This window comes from Sciurus carolinensis, chromosome 14, assembly GCF_902686445.1.
Source record: "Sciurus carolinensis chromosome 14, mSciCar1.2, whole genome shotgun sequence".
NCBI classification, from domain to species: Eukaryota; Metazoa; Chordata; class Mammalia; order Rodentia; family Sciuridae; genus Sciurus; species Sciurus carolinensis.
The window spans coordinates 73,184,679-73,202,002 of NC_062226.1; the positions used below are offsets into that span (position 1 = coordinate 73,184,679).

Below are 17,324 nucleotides of genomic sequence, written 5' to 3' on the forward strand. Positions count from 1 at the left end.
TATGGTGAATTGAGCAGCAATGAACATTGATGTGGCTGTATCTCTGTAGTATGCTGATTTTAAATCCTTTGGGTATAGGCCAAGGAGTGGGATAGCTGGGTCAAATGGTGGTTCCATTCCAAGCTTTCTGAAGAATCTCCACACTGCTTTCCAGAGTGGCTGCACTAATTTGCAACCCCACCAGCAATGTATGAGTGTTCCTTTTTCACCACATCCTCGCCAACACCTATTGTTGCTTGTATTCTTGATAATCGCCATTCTAATTGGGGTGAGATGAAATCTTAGGGTAGTTTTGATTTGCATTTCCCTTATTACTAGGGATGTTGAACATTTTTTCATATATCTGGTGATTACTTGTACATCTTCTTCTGTGAAGTGTCTGTTCATTTCCTTAGCCCATTTGTTGATTGGATTATTTGTATTCTTCGTGTAGAGTTTTTTGAGTTCTTTATAGATTATGGAAATTAGCGCTCTATCTGAGGTATGGTTGGCAAAGATATTCTCCCACTCTGTAGTCTTTCTCTTCACATTTCTGATAGTTTCCTTTGCTGAGAGAAAGCTTTTTAGTTTGAATCTATCCCAGTTGTTGATTCTTGCTTTTATTTCTTGTGCTATGGGAGTCCTGTTAAGGAAATCTGATCCTGAGCCAACAAGTTGAAGATTTGGACCTACTTTTTCTTCTATAAGATGCAGGGTCTCTGGTCTGATTCCGAGGTCCTTGATCCATTTTGAGTTGAGTTTTGTGTAGGGTGAGAGATAGGGGTTTAATTTCATTCTATTGTATATGGTTTTCCAGTTTTCCCAGCACCATTTATTGAAGAGGCTATCTTTTCTCCATTGCATATTGTTGGAACCTTTGTCTAGTATGAGAAAATTGTATTTATTTGGGTTTGTGTCTGTGTCCTCTATTCTGTACCATTGATCTACCTGTCTATTTTGGTACCAATACCATGCCGTTTTTGTTACTATTGCTTTGTAGTAGAGTTGAAGATCTGGTATTGCAATACCCCCTGCTTCGCTCTTGCCACTGAGGATTGCTTTAGCTATTCTAGGTTTTTTATTCTTCCAGATGAATTTCATAATTGCTTGCTCTATTTCTGTAAGGTACATCATTGGGATTTTAATTGGAATTGCATTGAATCTGTATAGCACTTTAGGTAGTATAGCCATTTTGACGATATTAATTCTGCCTATCCAGGAACATGGGAGATCTTTCCATCTTCTAAGGTTTTCTTGAATTTCTTTCTTTAGTGTTCTGTAGTTCTCATTGTAGAGGTCTTTCACCTCTTTTGTGAGATTGATTCCCAAGTATTTTATTTTTTTCGATGCTATTGTGAATGGGGTAGTTTTCCTAATTTCTCTTTCTGAAGATTCATCACTTATGTATAAAAATGCATTGGATTTATGAGCATTGATCTTGTAACCTGCTACTTTACTGAATTCACTTATGAGTTCTAAAAGTTTTCTGGTGGAATCTCCAGGTTCCTCTAAATATATAATCATGTCATCAGCGAACAGGGATAGTTTGAGTTCTTCTTTTCCTATTCGTATCCCTTTAATTTCTTTGGTTTGTCTGATTGCTCTGGCTAGAGTCTCAAGGACGATGTTGAATAGAAGCGGTGAAAGAGGGCATCCCTGCCTTGTTCCAGTTTTTAGGGGGAATGCTTTCAGTTTTTCACCATTTAGAATGATATTAGCCATGGGCTTAGCGTAGATTGCCTTTATAATGTTTAGGAATGTTCCCACTACCCCAATTTTTTCTAGTGTTTTGAGCATGAAGGGATGCTGTATTTTATCAAATGCTTTTTCTGCATCTATTGAAATAATCATGTGATTCTTAACTTTAAGTCTGTTGATATGGTGAATGACATTTATTGATTTCCGAATGTTGAACCAACCTTGCATCCCTGGGATAAAACCCACGTGATCATGGTGCACTATCTTTTTAATATATATTTGTATGCGATTTGCTAAAATTTTGTTGAGAATTTTTGCATCGATATTCATTAAGGATATTGGTCTGAAATTTTCTTTCCTCGATGTGTCTCTGTCTGGTTTAGGTATCAGGGTGATATTGGCTTCATAGAACGAGTTTGGTAGGGTTCCCTCCTCTTCTATTTCATGGAATAGTTTGAGAAGTATTGGAATGAGCTCTTCTTTAAAGGTTTTGTAGAACTCGGCTGAGAACCCATCTGGTCCTGGACTTTTCTTTGTTGGTAGGCTTTTGATGACCTCTTCTATTTCATTGCTTGAAATTGGTTTATTTAAGTTGTGTATGTCCTCCTCGTTCAGTTTAGGTAGTTCATATGTCTCTAGAAATTTGTTGATGTCTTCGAGGTTTTCTGTTTTGTTGGAGTATAGATTTTCGAAATAGCTTCTAATTATGTTTTGTATTTCACTCGTGTCTTTTGTGATGTTTCCTTGTTCATTCCGAATTTTAGTAATTTGAGTTTTCTCCCTCTTTCTCTTTGTTAGTGTGGCTAAGGGTTTATCAATTTTATTTATTTTTTCAAAGAACCAACTATTTATTTTGTTAATTTTTCCAATTGTTTCTTTTGTTTCGATTTCGTTGATTTCGGCTCTGATTTTAACTATTTCCTGTCTTCTACTACTTTTGGTATTGGTCTGCTCTTCTTTTTCTAGTGCTTTGAGCTGTAGTGTTAACTCGTTTATTTGTTGATTTCTACTTCTTTTTTTGAATGCACCCCATGAAATAAATCTTCCTCTAAGTACTGCTTTCATAGTGTCCCAGAGATTTTGATATGATGTGTCTTTGTTCTCGTTTACTTCTAAGAATTTTTTTATTTCCCTCCTGATGTCTTCTGTTATCCATTCATCATATAATAGTGTATTATTTAGTCTCCAGGTATTGGAGAAGTTTCTGTTTTTTATTCTGTCATTTATTTCTAATTTCAATCCATTGTGATCTGATAGAGTACAAGGTAGTATCTCTATCTTCTTGTATTTGCTAACAGTAGCTTTGTGGCATAAAATATGGTCTATTTTAGAGAAGGATCCATGTGCTGCTGAGAAGAAAGTGTATTCGTTCTTTGTTGGATGGTATATTCTATATATGTCCGTTAAGTCTAAATTGCTGATTGTGTTGTTGAGATCTATAGTTTCTTTATTCAATTTTTGTTTGGACGATCTATCCAGTGGTGAGAGAGGTGTGTTAAAATCGCCTAGTATTATTGTGTTGTGGTCTATTTGAATTCTGTAATTGAGAAGGATTTGTTTGACGTACGTGGATGAGCCAATGTTCGGGGCATAGATATTTATGATTGTTATGTCTTGCTGATTTATGCTTCCCTTAAGCAGCATGTAATGTCCTTCTTTATCCCTTCTGATTAGTTTTGGTTTGAAGTCCACATTATCTGAGATGAGGATGGATACTCCAGCTTTTTTGCTGTGTCCGTGTGCATGGTATGTTTTTCCCCATCCTTTCACCTTTAGTCTATGGGTGTCTCTTTCTATGAGGTGAGTCTCTTGCAGGCAGCATATTGTTGGATTTTTCTTTTTAATCCAATCTGCCAGTCTGTGTATTTTGATTGATGAATTCAGGCCATTAACATTCAGGGTTATTATTGAGATATGATTTGTATTCCCAGTCAATTGACTCATATTTGTTTTTGACATGATTTGGTTTCTCCTTTATTTGGCTATTCCTTTAGGCTAGCGCCTCCTGTTGCTGATTTGCATCGTTGTTTTTCATCTCTTCCTCATGGAATATTTTGCTGAGAATGTTCTGTAATGCTGGCTTTCTTTTTGTAAATTCCTTTAGCTTTTGTTTATCATGGAAGGATCTTATTTCATCGTCAAATTTGAAGCTAAGTTTTGCTGGGTATAAGATTCTTGGTTGGCATCCATTTTCTTTCAGGGCTTGGTATATGTCGTTCCAGGCCCTTCTAGCTTTTAGGGTCTGGATTGAAAAATCTGCTGATATTCTTATTGGTTTCCCTCTGAATGTAATTTGATTCTTTTCTCTTGTGGCCTTTAAAATTCTGTCTTTATTTTGTATGTTAGGTATTTTCATAATAATGTGCCTTGCTGTGGGTCTGTTGTAATTTTGTATGTTTGGAGTTCTATAAGCCTCTTGTACTTGGTTTTCCATTTCATTCTTCAGATTTGGGAAATTTTCTGATATTATTTCATTGAATAGATTGTTCATTCCTTTGGTTTGTTTCTCTAAGCCTTCCTCAATCCCAATAATTCTTAAATTTGGCCTTTTCATGATATCCCATAATTCTTGTAGATTCTGTTCATGATTTCTTACCATCTTTTCTGTTTGGCCAACTTTGCTTTCAAGATTAAATAATTTGTCTTCAATGTCTGAGGTTCTGTCTTCCAGGTGTTCTATCCTATTGGTTATGCTTTCTATGGAGTTTTTAACTTGGTTTATTGCTTCCTTCATTTCAAGTATTTCAGTTTGTTTTTTTTTCAGTATCTCTAACTCTTTATTGAAATGATCTCTTGCTTCCCATATTTGGTCTTTTAACTGTTGATTGGTGCGATCATTTAATGCCTGCATTTGCTCTTTCATCTCCTCCTTCAATGCCTGCATTTGCTCTTTCATCTCCTCATTAGCTTCCCTGATCGTTTTAATTACGTACATTCTGAACTCCCTTTCTGACATTTCTTCTGCTGTGCTGTCATTGGGTTTTATTGATGTAGTATCTAGGTTTGTTTGGGACATTTTCTTCCTTTGTTTTCTCATATTGGTCAGTTGTCAGTGGACCCTGAGATATTGCAGTTTTCCGCTACTGGCTTATAGTGTCCCGGTAGATTTCCAGTGTATCACCTCCCAGCCTTCAGTAGCCTGATGTCTTGGAGGAATCTGATAAAGCAGCTCATCCGAAGAAAACTGCTCCAAGCCCCCTACTGGTTCCACGGTTTGGAACTGGCTCTGTGCGGAAATGCTCTCACCGTGGGCCTGCGCCGTGCAGCTGGCCGTGTGGGAGGAGCTCACTGCCGGAGTGTGGAAGGCTACCTTGGGAAGACTCTAGCTGCCCTGCCCGGCTCCAATAAGCCACCTCTATCTGGGCCTGCCACCCGGGCCGAGCTTTACCCAGTGGGCAGACTCACCTGTGGCTCTATTTCAGTCCGAGTCTCTCAATGCCTCCCCTTCTTAACTCCTGGGTTCTGGAGCGACTGGGGGTGCAGTCTCCCTCTAGGCCGCCATCTTGGATCGCCCCGTGAAGAGAGCCTGCAGCCGGAGTGGGCAGAGCCGCCTGAAGAGGTCTCTGGCTGCCCTGCCCTAATCCCAGAGGCTGCTTGCTGATCGCGGCTCTCCGCTGGTTCGTTGCCGGAGTACGCTGTGCTGCAGGGGCTCCGGGACTCGGAGCTTGTTCTGGTCAGAAAGGCTCTCACTAGCGGGCCAGTTCCGTTCCGAGAACCTGGAGAAGCTGGCTGTGTGGGCGGGGCCCACCGCCGGAGTGCGCAGGGCTGCCTGTGAATGACTCTAGCTACCCTGCCCGGCTCCGATAAGCCACCTCTATCTGGGCCTGCCACCCGGGCCGAACTTTACCCAGTGGGCAGAGTCACCCGTGGCTCTATTTCAGTCCGAGTCTCTCAATGCCTCCCCTTCTTAACTCCAGGGTTCTGGAGCGACTGGGGGTGCAGTCTCCCTCTAGGCCGCCATCTTGGATCGCCCCAAATTTTTATTTTTAAATCATTGTAAACTAACGAAAAATGATAAAAATATTACAAACAACAATAGCAAATGCCTTTCATATGTCCTTAACCCAGATTTCCTAGAGTTAATATTTTACAAAATTTGTTTCATTATTCTTCCCCACTCTGTCTAGATATGTGTAAATACACACACGCACAATTATATTTTTCTGAACTGAGAGTAAGTTATAGAGTTCAGTGTGTTCATCCTAAAAATGAAGGTCACTGTCTCACACAATCACATAAAATGTTGTAGATCAGGAAAGTAACATAGATTTCTACTACACAATCCATAACCCCTTTCAGACTTTGCCACTTGGCCCATTTATGCCTTAGAGAGCCTTCTCTTCCTTCTGGTTCAGAATCCGTTTCAGAATCACAAGTCGCAGCTACTTGTTATAGTTTTTAGTTGCTGTCTGCCCAGAACAAGTCCTCAATTTTCTTTGTCTTTCATGTGCTGTGTAATTTTCAAGAATACAGAATAGTTTTACTCTGTTTATAGAATGATCCTCCGTTTGGGTTCATCAGATGTTTCCTCATTAGACTCAGGTTCAGACGTGGCACTGTGTTCTCAGGGCATCACATCAGGGGTCACATGATGTTGTTTGTCACATTATTGGTGACATTAACTTTAGTCACTTGGTTAAGGTGGTGTTTGCCATGCTTTTTCACTGAAGTTACTGTCTTCGTAAAATAAATTTTATAGGAAGGTACTCTGAAAATTATACAGTTGTCCTATTTCTCAAAAAAATGTCACCCACTAGTTTTAATATTCATTGATGATATCTGCATGAATCACTTATTATAATGATAGTTGCCAAGTGCTCATTTTTCATTTCTTCCATGTACTAATATTATAATTTATCCACCTACTGAAGGACATCTTGGTTGTTTTCTAGAGTGACTTTTTAATCTACCAAAAAATGTTTCTATGGCAAAATGGGCTTTGTAAACAACCACAATCTTTACTCTCTCAAGGACATTTGATCAGACTTTAAAGTTAAAAGAAAAATTGTTGAAAATGATTACTAATTGAAAATCATAAGTCAAGATAAAACATCCAATACATGCTGCTTTATAAGTCACTGGGATGGTTTTTCAGTTATATAATTTCGATTTACATATAGCTGTCTAGTGGTCTGCATCAAAGATTAGTAACTGTGGCCCACAGGTCAAATCCAGCTCACTCCTAATTTTATATGGTCCATGAGCTAAGTATAGTTTTTAAATTGTTGGGAAAAAGGTAAACAAACAAACAAACAAACAAACAAAAAAACAAAAAGAAGAATAATTTTATTTTATTTTGGTGCTGGAGATTGAACCCAGGCCCTGTGCATGCTAGGCAAGTACTCTACCACAGAGTTACACTCCCAGCCCAAGAAGGATATTTTTATCAAGTGAAAATTACATAAAGTAAATTTTGGTTTCTATAAATAAAATTATATTGCAGTACAGGTACACATATTTGTTAATGTGTTGTCTATGTATACTTTTGACTTCAATGACAAATTTGTACAATAGAGATAATATGGTCTTACAAGTCTGAAATACTTGCTATGCGGTCCTTAGGGAAACTTTGTGGATGCATGGCTTATACTATCAAAGGAACAGAAATAAAAGTCTGGAAGAATCTCTGGGAAGATGAGCCTATCCCAGCAGATCCTCCTGGTTTGCCCTATACTAATGCACCTAACCTGGTCTATTTCCTTATTTATAAGATGAGACTATTGGGCCTAAAAGTCTAAGTCCCTCATGATATTCTTTGGTGCACTGGTAACATTATTCACCCCACTCTATCTTTATAAGCAAATGAGCCCTCCTTCCCTTCCTTCCTTCCTTCCTAAGGTAATTTCACATCATCTTTCTTTTTCCATTTATCTGTTTGACATGAATTGAGCTAATATGGGAATTTTCATCTCTATTCAAGAGCTTCTGAAAAATTAGAAACCTCATGTTTTTAATCAGATTTTATCTCTTATCAGAGCAGCTCAGAGTAGATTTTGTGTGATGGGTAGAGGTATATGTTACTTTATTTTGTTGGATGGCTGAGCAGTTTCACAATGCAGTTTACTCTGTTCCATGGTAACAAGTCTCTTGCCCAAATTTACCATCTGGTGTTTGAAGCATCTATCTTGCATAGATTTGTTTCATTAGCTGATAGTCATTACTCATCTGCCTTTGGCTTTAGTATTCCTGACATACTTGTTATTGCTCATCCTAAAAGTCCTAGTTTCAAATAAGAAAGCACTTGGAGTTGTTTACTTAACAGAAGGGACTCAATTTCCTCATCTGGAAAATAAGGGGTTTAGATGAGCAGGTCCCTGCCAACTGGAACCATCTGTGAATTTATGATTTTCTGAAAATTGACAGCCCACCTAGACTAAGCCTCTGGCCTGTGAAGACCTATGGGCCATACCAGGCACATGATCAGTGGTGATTAAGTGAGTTAGTTAATGGCCACATGAGCCCAGTCAATCTTGAGATGTAAAAGCCATAGCCCCATGAAGAAAGCATCCATCATATTTTGTAATTTTGCCACATTCATTTTCTAAACTATTATTTTAGATTTCTTTTAAAGAAAGCCGAACCCTGACCTACAACTCCCAGCTACCTCCTTGATTTTGTTTCCTACCTTTGTCTTTTCTGGTTCTTGTATTGAATCTCCACTGGCATCTCTGGGGTTTCAAAATATGCGAGGCAGACCCTGCTCTTGGGGTCCTTGCACTAGTTGTGTCCTCTGCCTGGAATGTTCTTTCCATGATACATAGCTGTCTTAGTTAGCTTTTTCACTGCTGTGACAAAAAAAAAAAAAAAAAAAAAAAAAAAAAAAAAAAACACCCTGACAAGAACAATTAGAGAAGGAAAAGTTTATTTGGGGGCTCACAGTTTCAGAGGTCTCAAGTCCATAGATTGCCAGCCTCATTCCTCAGGGCTCAAGGTGAGGCAGAACATCGTGGCAGAAGTGTGTGGTGGAGGAAAGCAGCTCGGGACGTGACTTCAGGAAACAGAGAGCTCTGCTCAATAAGGACAAAACATATACCCCAAAAGCACACCCCCCCAAGGCCCCATCTCTCCAGTCACACCCTACCTGCCTATAGTTACCACCCAGTTAACACACTGACTAGGTTAAGGCTCTCATAACTCAATCATTTCACCTCTAAACTTTCTTGCATTGTCTCACACATGAGCTTTTGGGGGACACCCCATATCTAAACTGTAACAATAGCCAAATCTCATGCAAACCTGTGTTCGACCTTCATCTGTCAGAGAGCCTTCACAGCCCACTTAGAGGCCAAGCATTTACCCCCTTTTCTTTATAAGCACAGCACTCACTGCTACCTTCAATGTAACTATTCATCTTTCAATTTACTGTTCCAAGTTCCTGAAATAATGCTACTCACACAGGGACATTCTGGAACTATTTGATGGGTGAAACACGAAAAAGAAAAAAAAATCTATTAAATACTTGATTTGTGAGTTGAAGTTCTCCCCAGGCCAGTACTTCAATGTTAATTATAGCACACTCCTGTCTATAACACATCTTGTGGCATTTTACTTGTGTCTCTGTTTCTACCATAATTGATGCTCTATCCCTCCCCTGAACCATTTGATACTTATCAAGTACCAATTCCTCCCTATGGTTGAGCAAGTTCTGCCTTTTCTTTGAAACTTTCTCTGACCACATCCACTCTCTTTCCATCTGAGCCTGGGGGGCCCAGTGCACTCTTTCCTTGGCCCCTTCTGTCTTATTCATTGTCTATCTATGTGTGTCATAACCCCCCACCCTAAGTTCCATGCAGACTCAACTTACGTATTTCTATTTTTTAGACTTTGCATTTTAATATGCATTTTAAATGGAATTAGCCTTATTGTTTTAGCTAAAATAAGTCATTTATTGTAGTAATTTTGAACCTAAGAAGTGCAAGATGAAAGTAGAATCATTCCCAACTTCTATAAAGAGATAATCATTTGAAATATTTAGACATATTGCCTTAAAATGCATGCACATCCATGTGCACGTGCACACACCCACACACACACACGCACACACACATACCATATTCTTACCAAAAATTTGATCATAATCTTGAGTTGTAGCTCAAAGGAAGAGTGCTTGCCTTGCGTGTGTGAGGCACTAGATTAGATCCTCAGCACAACATAAACATAAAATAAAATATTGTGTCCATCTACAACTAAAAACATTTTTAGAAAAAATGTGATCACAAATACATGTTATTTAATAGCATGCATTTTTCTTTCTTTTCTTTTCTTTTTTTTTTTTTTTTTTGCAGTGCTGGGGATTGAACCCAGGGCCTTGTGCTTGCAAGGCAAGCACTCTATCAATTGAGCTACATCCCCAGCCCAATAACACACATTTTTTAAAAGAGCCTTGACAGGGCTGGGGATATAGCTCAGTTGGTAGAGTGCTTGCCTTACAAGCACAAGGCCCTGGGTTCAATCCCCAGCACCACGATAAAAAAAAAAAAAAGGAAACTCTTAAAAGAGACTTGACCTTGTATCAAGGATTATTTTCCATTCAGTAAACATAAGTGTTCACAGTTATTTTCCTTCCCCTCTGCAGTGCTGAGGAATCAAACGCAGGGCCTTGCTCATGCTAGGCAAGCACTCTACCAATTCAACCACATCCCTAGTCCATCAGTCTTACTTTAATCACTGCATTGCTTAGTTGTATTCAGTCAATCCCTTACTGACTGAGATTATTTGCAATTTTTCACTATTGCACTTTGCAGGTAGATGGGGTAAGGGATTTGGAGAAAGGGTAGATTTAAAATTAGCATTGCGGTGGACAGTTGAAACATGAATTGACCGAAGTATTCTTTACACCTTTTTACTAATGTAATCCTTAAAAGAATTTTGGAAAACCTTATAATCTTTTGCACTTTTAAAAGTAAATGCGTATTATTTTTATTAAATTTAAAAATATGCAAAGTTTATAATTTCTAGCAAATTTTAAATATTACATAAAAATATTTTTGAAATAATCAAGATATAATGATTTGCTATTCATCTTAATAGATTTTTAAAAACCATAAACTAGCTCATTTTTTAATGATCTGAAATTTTATATATTCCCTTTTTCCTTTTGAATTACTAATTCTATTCTAGTTTTTAGCTAAGGCAATATATTTTTACTCTTGAAAGTCTCTTATTGATCAACCACTGAAATAAAATTAGTGTGCATAAATTTGAACATCTGAAATTTCCTGGGGACACAGAGAAATTAAAAATTGTATATTACAAATTTTGAAAGGTAACTTGTTACATGTAGTATAAGAGGGCTGTTTTTTTCTTCTAACTAGATAATATGATTATTACTTCTTAGTAGAGTGAAATAGGGACAGCATTATTTTTTTATTTCCCAGTTTTATAGAAGTGAATGCCAAGAAACATTTTTACATATACCAAGTAGACGGGAGTGCTGTAAATTTTGTTGTAGCAAAACTTGATGAATTCTTTGAGCTCCTTCCTAATTATTTGATAAAAATTATATATTAACTTATCACCTAAAAACTCTTTAATTATTTGTCATTTGATAAGCAGTTAGGTCACCTGTCAGTTTGATTGACAGTAAAAACCACAGTACTAGAGAAATGCCACAGGGTACCAGCAACAGGCATTGGTGGGAACACTTTGAGTCGATGACAGAGGGACAGTCCATCTATGTCTTGCTCCAGCACTGTTTTACTCCTTGGGTGCAGCCTAGAGAAATGAAAAGTTTGGTTCCATCAGGGTTGGAATCTTACCAACCAAGATGTGGATTAACTAAAAGATAATGGAAATATGAAATAATAAATGGTGGGATCTAACTTGGACAAGGAAAATGGTGACAGAAGATGGCTAGTCGGCTGGGAAAAAGTAGAAGAGAAAGTAAAGGGAAAGCTCTTTAAGGTAGAGTATTGGTTGTGATTGTTGAAGTGGCACAAGGGAAAAATGAAAATGTGGTCACCTACAAGATTTGGTGGCTTTGTAGGTCATGAACATGTCCAAGAGGTGGTCATGAGTTTTGTGGCTGAAGCTGAAACAGAACACATTGCTGAAGATGAGCTCATGGAAACAGATGACCATGGTCCTCCGAAGGGTTAGAGCTATAAAGAATGGAAGAGGGTGTGGAGTGGAGGGGAAACCTGAGGCAGATATTAGTGAATTTGAAGAAGGGGAAAGGCAGGTAAAGGAGGACCTCAGAGAGAGGAAAGATGTCCTTGAAACAAAAGGAGGATAGTCTTACAGAATCAGATTCATTTGTCATCAGAAAGCTGGAGGAAAGTGGTTTGGAATTGGTCATGGGGAACAGAGGGTTCCAAACTCACTGCTTGACCCTGAGATATGAGCACCTGCCCTTTGAGAAGCCACATCATCAGGAAAGAGTCCCCTTTGTTAACACAGAGAAACAGAGTAGATGTTGAAGACCTAAGAGAGTTTGTTGCTTGGGTGGGGGAGTAACAAGAGATCACAGTGGAGATTTTACTGAGTTGAGAGTGATAGAGCTTTGCTCAGATCAGAGGGTGTAAGAGCTATATGCAGACACAAATGGCACAAATCAAGATCCCTGGAGTGAATGGGAGGAGCCAATGCATTCCAGTTTGGGTGTTGACTAAGGAAAACAGAAAGGGGGCTAGGTGGCTTTAATCCAGCACTCTCTGAAGAGTTGGCTGTTTGCTCAAGTTGATAAATGTTTCTCAGTTTATCAGAATAGCAGAAGCTGACATGCTGAATTATTATTTTAATGTATTTTTGCTTTTTACTGCCACTGTGACTTTGGGACTGTTTTTTGCATCTGTATTATTAAACAACAAAGGGAATTGGCTTGTCTTTTTCTCTTTTTACATATCTGTGTTTATGCATGTGTACATGCTTTGGTAAGTTTTGGTAGGAGGTTTGTTTTAGCTTTGCAGAAATAGAGAGGTTTTTGTTTTCCTCCATATTTTGGAGCCCTTTGCTTAGAACAGAATTTCATTCTTTTGCTATGAAACTAGCTTTGAACTTGCATTATCTATTACAGTAGCCACTAGCCATGTCTGTATTTTAGGCACCTAAAAAGTGAATAGTGAGACTTAGGAACTGAATTTTTAAATTTTATCTTTAATCTAATTTTTCATTAAATAAATTTAAATTTACATTTAAAAATCAATATTCATTTTAGTTTTGAAAAACTTTTAAGTGTGTTTGGAACAACCTGGGTGTGTGAGTTTACTGTTGGTATATTATATGCATCTAAATATTCAAAAGTATTTTAGATAAAACTTTAGGAACAGATTGAAATGTATTTTAAATGAAAAATATAATTTTAAAGGAATATTATAATAAATAATAAAATTATTTATTAAATAAAAATTTAATAAAAATTAAATACTTTTAAAGGAAAGAGAAAATTAATTTTTATTTTTAACTAATTGCTCTCTTATTGAAATGATAATCTTTTATATACATTGTCCTAATCTATTATTGAAATTAATTTTACCTGTGCCTTTTTAATACTGTCTTATTATTAGAAAATTTTAAATTACATATGTGGTTTACAATTTTAATGGACACTATATTTCTACCAGATAGCATTGTTCTGAACTGTGTGCAATCCTAAAGTGTTAATAGCTCTCCCTCAGTTTCTTCTAGAGTTAGTGGTTCATTCAATTTTCCTCTCTTCAGAATAAAATTTGATTTTGTATGTTTTTCTCAAAAACCACTTATTTCAAATACTTTCAAATGTGTCAATATAGTGCCGTGCAAATTTTATCTCTATTTATCTATTTATGGATTTTGTAGCAAATTACTTTTGAGATGTATTGATAAATTCTGCTTTTATGGTTTTTTGATTAATTACATATCTACTTTGATGTTTGTTGATTTCTCCTTTTTTAATGTTTATTGATTCTAATATATTTTTAAACCATCAAATTACTTTTTTATAATTGTATGAATTATACTTTCATTTTCTTTTCTGATCAGATTTTCATTTTTAAAAAGGGTATCTCGGTAAACAGGGAAGTTGATATTTTAGTTTCTTTTCATTTCTACAAACAACATATTGACTTGTTCTAATTAATTACATACATTTTGTCTACTAGTTTACCTCAGTGTTTCATGTTCAATGCAACATTTTTTCTTATAGTATTGCATTTAAAGATAAAACAGGAGGGGGCTGGGGATGTAGCTCAGTGGTAGGGCACTTGCCTTCCATGTCTGAAACCACAAGTTAGAAAACCCAGTGCTGCAAAAAAGCAAAAACGAGAACAAACAAATAAAACTCAGAATATTTTCTCCATAGAAATCTCATTTCTTATCCTTTCTTGCTTTATAATCAATTTTTATAAAGAAAATAATTACATTATACTTTAAAATGGAATAACAATGGATATAATATATCATTTAACATATTTCAGTCATGTGCTAACTCCTGGTTGTGATGATCATATACTTAATCCTGTGAAGTACATTCTAGTTTTATTCCTGGTTTGCAAATGGGGAAACCAGATGAAGAAGTAGTACAAGACCCATGCGCAGTTGCCTGGTTGTTGCCCTTGGGCTTCAGACCTCACAAGTCTAACATAAGAGGTCACTTTCTTATCTATTTCATGAAAGGTATCTTTCCTCCGCATGGAACTAGGAAAAGACAAAAAAAACTCTTTACAGAAGATGTGTTGCATTCAAACACCAACATAGCTCAGGTAAAGACTCAGTGATCAGGTAATTATTACATGCAGTTAAATTTAGTGCAAATAAACTGCCCTACAATGTCACTACTTCTGCACAGTGAGCTGGGATTTCCTATTGCAGCCTCACAAAAGTCACTTCTGCATCTGGAGTAAGGTACATTTTCTATAACAATTGTTTCTTTTAAACATTTTCAGGAGTGGGGGAGAAACATGCCAATTAGTCATTTTTAATATGTTGTATCTTCAAATTAGAATTTTTTAAATCTCACTTATATCTTATATTGTGACAGAAAAGGAGAAATTACAAACATTTTCCATCTACAGATGACCAAAGGCAAAGCTCTCTCTTTTTGTGCCTCTGACCTCAGTCCAATTTAGTATCAAATATGTCTTAAAATTAACTCAGTGACAGTGTGGTCTCCTTTAAAAAGATTTTTATATTTAATGACAACAAATGACTGTGCTTTATTAATATGTAATTCTTTTCTTTCTTTATTTTAAAGATAGTGTTTTTAGAAGAAGCGTCTCAACAAGAAAAACTGGCCAAAGAATGGTGCTTCAAGCCGTGTGAAGTAAGAGAGCTGAGCCACCAGTGAGTCACCACCAACTTCTTCCTTTCACTTGGTGCCATTGACGAGGCTCAAACGATGGGAAACCTACCTTTGAGAGAGAGAGAGAGAGAGAGAGAGAGAAAGAGAGAGAGAGAGAGAGAGAGAGAGAGAGGAGAGGGAGGAGAGAGAGAGAGAGAGAGAGAGAGAGAGAGAGAGAGAGAGAAGCTTTTAAAATTAATTAATTAGTCATATAACGGGGGAGATATGAAGGAGTTATGCAGAGAATAGGAAGATGGAGGGATGGAGGACAGGAACTTTGAGAACTGAAGACTGGCATTTTTCATCTATCTGTTTTGAGAATATCTGTTGACCCTATCATTTGGAAATGAAAAAGATCTCCAAAGTCCTTGTCCTCATGGGGTTTACAGCCTCATGTAAACAGATACTTACGCATGACAATGGCAGATTGTGATGTCTCCTATCAAGGAAGTAAATGGGGAGGGGAGGGAAATGACAAACTATTGGGGAGTAGAGTTTGAGATGCAATTACTATGACAGCATGGTTAGGGAGGACCAATGCCCAGAAGTGCATCTGAGCTGCAATTCGGGTAGTTTTTAAAGTTTGGATAAAATGTGTTTCCTGTGGTGGACTCACTGTCTTCACAGCCTGGTTGGTTTGTTTTATAGAAATGGGAATACTTATTTTAAGCTCAAAAATTTTATCTTGTTTCAGACCAACTATGTTTTCAAGATCGATAAAAATGGTAACACTTCCATTATGAAGAAATTGACTTCAGGCTAATGTAGCAAGAAGAACCTAGTGTGAATTCTCATGCTACAACTTTGCAGCTGTTAGATGTGAAACCAGCTACTTCCTGAGAGCTTATCTCAGCTATTAAGTTCCTCTCCTGTGGGAGGCCAGAGACAGGGCGACTGATCATACAGTTCCATTGCCCTTGCAGTTGTGTTCACATCTCCTCCCTCCTTCCCTTTCCCTCTGCTTCTTGGTAGCCTGGAAGTGTGTGGGGAATAAGCAGGAATATTAATATGGCAATTTCTGCTGTTGCTGATCCTTCTGCCTGCTGGATTTTCTTAAAAATCTATTTTGAGGAGCAAAGGCTGTTTGCCTTTGTGACGGGGGTTTGTAGAAGGCTTGGAAGTGGACAAAGTAGAGTTTGAGGGGAGGTGAGAGAATGGGATGGTGGAGGAACCAACCTGTGGGTCTTCAAAGGCGTTTGTTCCTCGTTATGAGATGGCTTTTGGAGTTAAATTTATTAAAACTTCAGATTCTGGGCAGCCTATAAACACTACACACAGAGAAGTGGTAAGGCAAGACATAATTTAAATTTCAAGGGGAGACTGAAATATTTGAAGAAAAATCATATTGAAAATGCAAAATAACTCATTATCAAACACACAAGTTATGTGCAGTAGAATTTCTTCAAGTCATTAAAATATCATGGAAGATGATGTCTTTGATCTTCTTTTTAATAGATTGGACCTAATAGTGTATCCTCAGTGATATCTTGGCACAATGTGGATTTTGAAAAAAGGAAAATCACAATTGAAATGGAAAGCCTAAGCAGCACTGTGTAGGAGTGGATCACATTGTGACCATGACCATACACAGAAAGGTTTGCAGGGCTGGAATTAGGGCGAGAGGCGTGAAGGATTCACCTTAGTCACAAAATTTAAAGACCCTGGGGAGGGCAGACACTTCAGTAATCAAGGTAAATAATACTTTAATGCAATCTTTTAAAAATGAAAATTAATGCAAAATCCATGATGAACACAATTACAAATTTTTAAATAAAGACAGGATTTTTTTTTCATAGCTTATAACCTTGAGGTTTTTTTGCACAAGGGAACAGTCCTTTTAGATAGTCCAGGGTTCCCAAACCTGTGGGACCATTGCATTTCTGCATCCCTGACTGGTCAAGTGAATGAGGGCGTTAATGGCATACAAAGAAATTGGACAATGCAGGCCTGTAGATAAAGTTGTGTGATTTGATTGTAGAGCTTCCGTTAAGGTTTTCTATTTGGTTAAAAGATGGGTGGATGTTCTTATAAGTGTACATATGGATGTATATCGTTCTTTTTCCACAGATTATGATGTAGCTTAACCAACACTACAGGTTTGGAATATGAAACTGATGGTCTTATTTTGGTGAAATTTTCTAAGGGGATTATTACAGTGATTAAGTAAAGTGGAAAGAGAAAAGCTTGAAGAGTAGCGGGGAAGAAGGACAATTATTTCCTCTCCTGTAGCAACCTTTGACCTCCTCTCTGCTTTGCTTGTAGCTTGGCTCTTGATGCTATCATTCAGCTGTCAGCGATGTCATGAGTGCAGAACTGAGTTCTAGTCCTGGCTGGGCCACAGATAGATCTTAAGTCTGTAAATGAGCTTGCTTTTCCAAGCTTCCTTTTGTTC

The 17,324-nt window shown here is 37.4% G+C and overlaps 1 protein-coding gene across 3 annotated transcripts in view; it reads left to right on the forward strand.

Annotated features, from left to right (window-relative positions):
* The window catches only part of Gda (guanine deaminase), a 169,144-nt gene that overhangs the window by 44,781 nt on the left and 107,039 nt on the right, over window positions 1–17,324 (forward strand). For 2 of the 3 annotated variants that reach the window (XR_007104842.1, XM_047523653.1), the window contains exon 2: window positions 14,846–14,934. Coding sequence is in view for 2 of the 3 variants with exons in the window: in XM_047523653.1 (XP_047379609.1) it covers window positions 14,846–14,934 (89 nt within the window). In the remaining variant the exon portion in view is untranslated. The remainder of the gene's footprint in view (window positions 1–14,845; window positions 14,935–17,324) is intronic. The other variant, XM_047523654.1, reaches the window with a different exon arrangement.